General features: G+C 44.1%; 1 protein-coding gene across 1 annotated transcript in view; it reads left to right on the top strand.

Moving 5' to 3' along the window:
• The window catches only part of LOC143276301 (neuronal acetylcholine receptor subunit alpha-6-like), a 24,790-nt gene extending 21,413 nt beyond the window's left edge, over nucleotides 1-3,377 (top strand). Inside the window, exons 7-8 of the mRNA XM_076580806.1 lie at nucleotides 1,487-1,655; nucleotides 2,847-3,377. Coding sequence (XP_076436921.1) covers nucleotides 1,487-1,655; nucleotides 2,847-3,370 — 693 coding nt within the window. The 3' untranslated portion in view covers nucleotides 3,371-3,377. The remainder of the gene's footprint in view (nucleotides 1-1,486; nucleotides 1,656-2,846) is intronic.
• Nucleotides 3,378-7,500: the final 4,123 nt, after the last annotated feature.

The following is a 7,500-nucleotide window of genomic DNA, read 5'->3' on the forward strand; positions in this document are numbered from 1 at the left end:
ATGCCCACTACCGCTGATGTGACTTTGTCAACAAGTGGTGGTAATGTGTCCACTACTGCTGATGTGACTTTGTCAACAAGTGGTGGTAATGTGCCCACTACAGCTGATGTGACTTTGTCAACAAGTGGTGGTAATGTGGCCCACTACAGATGATGTAACTTGTCAACAAGTGGTGGTAATGCACCCCCTACAGCTGATGTAAATTTGTCAACAAGTGGTGGTAATGTGTCCACTACCGCTGATGTGACTGTCAACAAGTGGTGGTAATGTGCCCACTACCGCTGATGTGACTTTGTCAACAAGTGGTGGTAATGTGTCCACTACCGCTGATGTGACTTTGTCAACTAGTGGTGGTAATATGCCCACAACAGATGATGTGACTTTGTCAACAGGTGGTGGTAATGTGTCCACTACAGCTGATGTGACTTTGTCAACAAGTGGTGGTAATGTGCCCACTACCGCTGATGTGACTTTGTCAACAAGTGGTGGTAATGTGTCCACTACCGCTGATGTGACTTTGTCAACTAGTGGTGGTAATATGCCCACAACAGATGATGTGACTTTGTCAACAGGTGGTGGTAATGTGTCCACTACAGCTGATGTGACTTTGTCAACAAGTGGTGGTAATGTGCCCACTACAGCTGATGTGACTTTGTCAACAGGTGATGGTAATGTGTCCACTACAGCTGATGTGACTTTGTCAACAGGTGGTGGTAATATGCCCACAACAGATGATGTGACTTTGTCAACAGGTGGTGGTAATGTGCCCACTACAGATGATGCAAATTTGTCAACAGATGGGAGGTGGTATTGTGCCTACTACAGCTGATGAAAATTTGTCAGCAGCTGCTGGTGGTAATGTACCCATGATAGCTGATGTAAATTTGTCAACAGGTGGTGTAAAATTATCAATAACTGATGTAAAATTATCAACAGCTGATGTAAATTTGTCAACAGCTGGTGGTGGTAATGTGCCCACGACAGCTGATAAATTTGTCAACAGGTGATGTAATGTCCGCATATTATGTTCACATCTGACGTAACATGATTATTATTCTTCTTCGTTCGTGGTCTGCAACTCCCACGTTCACTCGTTTGTACACGAGTGGGCTTTTACCTGTATGACTGTTTTTACCCAGCCATGTAGGCAGCCATACTCCGTTTTCGGGGGGATGCATTCTGGGTATGTTCTTGTTTCCGTAACCCACTGAACGCTGACATGGATTACAAGATCTTTAACGTGCGTATTTGATCTTCTGCTTGCATATACACACGAAGGGGGTTCAAGCACAAGCAGGTCTGCACATATATTGACCTGGGAGATCGGAAAAATCTCCACCCTTTACTCACCAGGCGCCGTTACCGAGATTCGAACCCGGGACCCTCAGATTGAAAGTCTAACGCTTTAACCACTCGGCTTTTGCGCCCGTCGTATAACATAATGAAACGTAATGTGCTAACCCCGCCACCACCCCACCCTCCACAGCTGATGCCGATCGTGTTGAACTCCATCCTGATGACCTTGGCCTTCCTGGTGCCCGTGGAGTCAGGGGAGAAGACTGGGTACTGTCTGACCGTGCTGCTGTCCTACGTCGTCTTCCTCACCTGGATCACTGACAACCTGCCTCCCGTGTCAACAGACACCTCCGTCCTGCGTACGTTGGCACCCGTGTGGAGTGGGGTGGAGGGGCATGCTGCCTCGTTGTTGACCCAGTCACAACCCTAGGGAGTTTACGTCTCACCTCAGCATTCACAACCCTAGGGAGTTTACGTCACACCTCAGCATTCACAGCCCTAGGGAGTTTACATTACGGCCTGAGCATTCAACATCCCTTGGGAATTTACATTACAGCCTCAGCATTCATAGCCCTAGGGGTTTTACATTATAGCCTCAGCATTCACAGCCTTAGGGAGTTTAGATTACAGCCTCAGCATTCATAATACTATGGAGTTTAGATTACAGCCTCAACACTCACAACCTTAGGGAGTTTACATTACAGCCTCAACATTCACAACCCTAGGGATTTTACATTACAGCCTCAACATTCATAGCCCTAGGGAGTTTACATTACAGCCTCAACATTCATAGCCCACAGGAGTTTACATTACAGCCTCAACATTCATAGCCCTATGGAGTTTACATTACAGCCTCAACATTCATAGCCCTATGGAGTTTACGTCACAGCCTCAGCATTCATAATACTATGGAGTTTACATTACAGCCTGAGCATTTCATAGCCCTTGGGAGTTTACATTACAGCCTCAGCATTCACAACCCTAGGGAGTTTACATTACAGCCTCAACATTCAAGCCCTAGGGGTTTTACATTACAGCCTCAGCATTCACGGCCCTAGGGAGTTTACATTACAGCCTCAACATTCATAGCCCTAGGAAGTTTACAGTCTCAACATTCATAGCCCTAGGGAGTTTACATCACAGCCTCAACATTTACAGCCCTAGGGAGTTTACATTACAGCCTCAGCATTCATAATACTATGGTGTTTACAGCCTCAGTATATTGGTGCGGGAAAGACACACACACACACACACACACACACACACACACTACACACACACACACACACACACACACACACACACACACACACACACACACACACTACACACACAAACTACACACACACACACACACTACACTACACTACACACACACACACACACACACACACACACACTACACACACACACACACACACACACAGACACACATACACACACACACACACACATACACACACACACACATACACACACATACACATACACACACACACACACACACACACACAAACACACACACACACACTTCATTCCGTGCCTTCCAGAGGTCTACCTGGCTGTCATCCTGTGCCTGGGTTGCCTAGCAACAGTGCTGACCACATGGATCCTCCGCCTGTATCACCAGCCTGCGGACAAACCTCTCAGCGCTTTTTACCTCGCCCTGGCCACGCGAATCCTCGTGCCGCTGCGAGACTGCGCGCGCTTGAGGAAGAGATCAGACGAAAGCAAACATGGCGGAAGAGACACATTTCCGAGCAAGGCGACGACGACGAGAATACACCCGGCGGGTTTACCGTCGCCTCGTGGCAGCGGTCAAGAAACCTCTTGTCGTGGTCAGTCCGAGCTTGGAGCTTCGGTCAGCCTTTTTACCGACGTGACCAGCAAGCCTGGAGGAAAGGAAGCGGACGTCTCGGATCATCGCGAGGGTGAAGCAAGGGAGGTCAACGATACTGCCCTCACGTGGCAGGAGTTAGCGGCCCTGCTGGATTTTTTCTTGTTCTGTGTGCTGGCCGTGTTGATGGTGATTGTGACGACGGTCATTTTCTCTTTGTTGTATGTTAACTACTGATATAAGCCACGGACGCCAGACGAGTTAGACATGAACTGATTTGCCCAGACTATTGACAGTGTTGGTTTGTCTTTTGATAATTATTGACAGTGTTGGTTTTTCTATTGACAATAATTGACAGTGTTGGTTAGTCTTCTGACAATTATTGGCAGTGTTGGTTTGTCTTATGACAATTATTGGCAGTGTTCGTTTGTCTTTTGATAATTATTGACAGTGTCAGCTTGTCTTATAATTATTGGCAGTGTTGGTCTGTCTTTTGATAATTGTGATAATTGTTGGCAGTGCTGGTTTGTCTTATGATAATTATTGACAGAGCTGGTTTGTCTTCTGATAACTATTGGTAGTGTTGTTTTGATTTGTGATTACCACTGACAGTGTTGGTTTGTTTCATGATTATCACTGACAGTGTTGGTTTGTTTCATGATTATCACTGACAGTGTTGGTTTGTTTTATGATTATCACTGACAGTGTTGGTTTGTTTTATGATTATCACTGACAGTGTTGTTGGTTTGTTTTATGATTATCACTGACAGTGTTGGTTTGTTTTATGATTATCACTGACAGTGTTGGTTTGTGTGATGATTATCACTGACAGTGTTGGTTTGTGTGATGATTATCATTGACAGTGTCTGATGATTATCATTGACAGTGTTGGTTTGTCTGATGATTATCACTGACAGTGTTGGTTTGTCTGATGATTATCGCTGACAGTGTTGGTTTGTCTGATGATTATCATTGACAGTGTTGGTTTGTGTGATGATTATCACTGACAGTGTTGGTTTGTCTGATGATTATCATTGACAGTGTTAGTTTGTGTGATGATTATCACTGACAGTGTTGGTTTGTCTGATGATTATCATTGACAGTGTTGGTTTGTGTGATGATTATCACTGACAGTGTTGGTTTATCTGATGATTATCATTGACAGTGTTGGTTTGTGTGATGATTATCACTGACAGTGTTGGTTTGTCTGATGATTATCATTGACAGTGTTGGTTTGTGTGATGATTATCACTGACAGTGTTGGTTTATCTTATGATTATCACTGACAGTGTTGTTGGTTTGATGATTATCACTGACAGTGTTGGTTTGTGTGATGATTATCATTGACAGTGTTGGTTTATCTTATGATTATCACTGACAGTGTTGTTGGTTTGATGATTATCACTGACAGTGTTGGTTTGTGTGATGATTATCACTGACAGTGTTGGTTTGTTTTATGATTATCACTGACAGTGTTGGTTTGTTTTATGATTATCACTGACAGTGTTGGTTTGTGTGATGATTATCACTGACAGTGTTGGTTTGTGTGATGATTATCACTGACAGTGTTGGTTTGTCTGATGATTATCATTGACAGTGTTGGTTGGTTTTATGATTATCACTGACAGTGTTGGTTTGTCTGATGATTATCATTGACAGTGTTGGTTTGTCTGATGATTATCACTGACAGTGTTGTTGGTTTGTCTGATGATTATCACTGACAGTGTTGGTTTGTGTGATGATTATCACTGACAGTGTTGGTTTGTCTGATGATTATCATTGACAGTGTTGGTTTGTCGGATGTTTATCATTGACAGTGTTGGTTTGTCCTATGATAATTATGGAGGACAGTGATGGTCTGTCTTCTGCCTGGTGAAACAGAACCAGTCGGCATGCTGGCGAAAATAACTGTAAAAGTAAATAAATAACAGAGGGTGGTGGGATGGAGGTAGGGGCGGATGTGTGTGTGTGTGTGTGTGTGTGTGTGCGTGTGATATAAACTACGGCAGGTTGATACAGACTCTATATCCTTGTATGTTGGCAGAATGGTTAAGACGCTCATCTGTCAATACAGAGAGTCCGTGAGGGTGTGGGTTCGAATCACGCTCTCGCCCTTTCTCCCAAGTTTGACTGGAAAATCAAACTGAGCGTCTAGTCTTTGGGATGGGGCGATAAACCGAGGTCCCGTGTGCAGCACGCACCTGGCGCACTGAAAAAGAACCCATGGCAACGAGAGTGTTGTCGTCTTGCAAAGTTGTATAGAAGAAATCCGCTCTGACAGGTACACAAATATTTTATATTTGTATTTCTTTTTATCACAACAGATTTCTCTGTGTGAAATTCGGGCTGCTCTCCCCAGGGATAGCGCGTCGCTACACTGAGAGCGCCACCCATTTTTTTGTATTTTTTCCTGCATGCATTTTTTTGTTTGTTTTGTTTTTGTTTTTCCTCTAGAGATGTGGATTTTTCAAAGGAATTTTGCCAGGAACAACCCTTTTGTTGCCGTGGGTTCTTTTACGTGCACTAAGTGCATGCTGCACACGGGACCTCGGTTTATCGTTTCATCCGAATAACTAGCGTCCAGACCACCACTTAAGGTCTAGTGGAGGGGGAGAAAATATCGGCGGCTGAGCCGTGATTCGAACCAGCGCGCTCAGATTCTCTCGCTTCCTAGGCGGACGCGTTACCTCAAGGCCTGACTAAGCGCGTTGGGATACGCTGCTGGTCAGGCGCTGCTGAGCAGATGTGGGGTAGCGTATATGGATTTGTCCGAACGCAGTGACGCCTCCTTGAGAAATGATACTGAAACTGAAAACTTGCTTGTGAAGGATACAGAAACACATTACATGTGTGTGTATGCGCGCGTCTGTGTTCATACGTGTGTATGTAAGTGTGTGTGTCTTTATGTCTGTGTTTGCGTGCATGGATTTGTGTATTATCAACTCTGTATTGATAAAAAAAGATATACTGTTTGGTATTGTTGTTAATCACCATATGTCTATGTTTAATCATTGTATGCTAATTTAGGCCAGTGCTCCTACTCTTGACTATTGCGTATGTCTAATCGTGATTATTGTTTATGAGATTTCCATCAACGTAGCGTTTCAATAGTTTATGTCTTATGTATCCGTACTGAATGGCAGTGATTCTGGCACATTGTTCATGTAACAGGCACCACAAATGGATATCTCTGATCGGAGACAATAAAGCATTCTGTGGTCATTCAAAGACATCGTTACTTTACACCGTCACGCCGCATCCATCCAGTTCCAAATTGAACACAAGTCCCACTGCTGTCATTCACAGTATTTAATGTTTCACGGACCGTACTAAACCCACAATGACGCCATGACTTCCCATCCAGAAACCGCGGCGCGAAATTACACCAATGTGCAAACACAAGACTGTGTCTAAATCATCACAGTTTACGTGAACTGCAGAAGCATTTCGTTCATCGACACAAACATCAGTTTATATCTAAACTCACCACAGTTCACTTGTACCTACTCTGCATCTCGTTCAGTTAACCAATGTGCAACCATCAGCTACAATCCACCAGTGTTGTTCCTGAGACAACTACTACATGAAACTGAATAAAGAATAGCACACAGCGGTGAATGTTATTTTCTACAGTTGAAAGGATAAACAGTGAAGTGCACAAACCATAACATATTTAACAGCACGATATTGATTACACACACTGACTGGGCTTCTATATCATGGCTACCAGTGTCAATCTCACAGAGTGACTCCATTAATTAAGATAAATCAATCTTATAATCAAATAAAGAAAAATTAATGTAATTTGCGTAAATGTAAGACTTGACTTTTGACACTACAAAGGCGACAACATATGTTATTCATTAACGAATAATCACTGGGAAATTATACAGAAATAAGTGTTCACAAACAAGTGAATGAAAAAAAAAAACCCCACCCCAAAACAAAAAGAACTTTCACGTTAACATGAACACTGTGTGTGTGTGTGTGTGTGTGTGTGTGTGTGTGTGTGTGAACATCAGTGCCAGATCTGATCACTGTTACTTTACCTCCATTGTACACTACCAGGGAGGGTGAGGGGGTGGGGGAGGAGCGGCGGTGGGGGTGGGGTGGGGGAGAAACGGACGAAAGGAGGGAAGTGACGGGGGTGGGGCAGAAAGAGAGAGAGAGGGGGGAGAAAGAAAGAGAGGGGTAAAAAGAGAGGGGGGGAAAGAGAGAGAGGGGAAAAAGAGAGAGGGGGAGAAAAAGAGGGGAAAAAGAGGGGAGAAAGGAAGAGAGAAGGGGAAAGAGAGAGAGAGAGAGAGAGGGGGGGGGAGAAAGAGAGAGGGAGAAAAAGAGGGGAGAAAGGAAGAGAGAAGGGGAAAGAG

Source organism: Babylonia areolata, chromosome 31 (genome assembly GCF_041734735.1).
Source record: "Babylonia areolata isolate BAREFJ2019XMU chromosome 31, ASM4173473v1, whole genome shotgun sequence".
NCBI classification, from domain to species: Eukaryota; Metazoa; Mollusca; class Gastropoda; order Neogastropoda; family Buccinidae; genus Babylonia; species Babylonia areolata.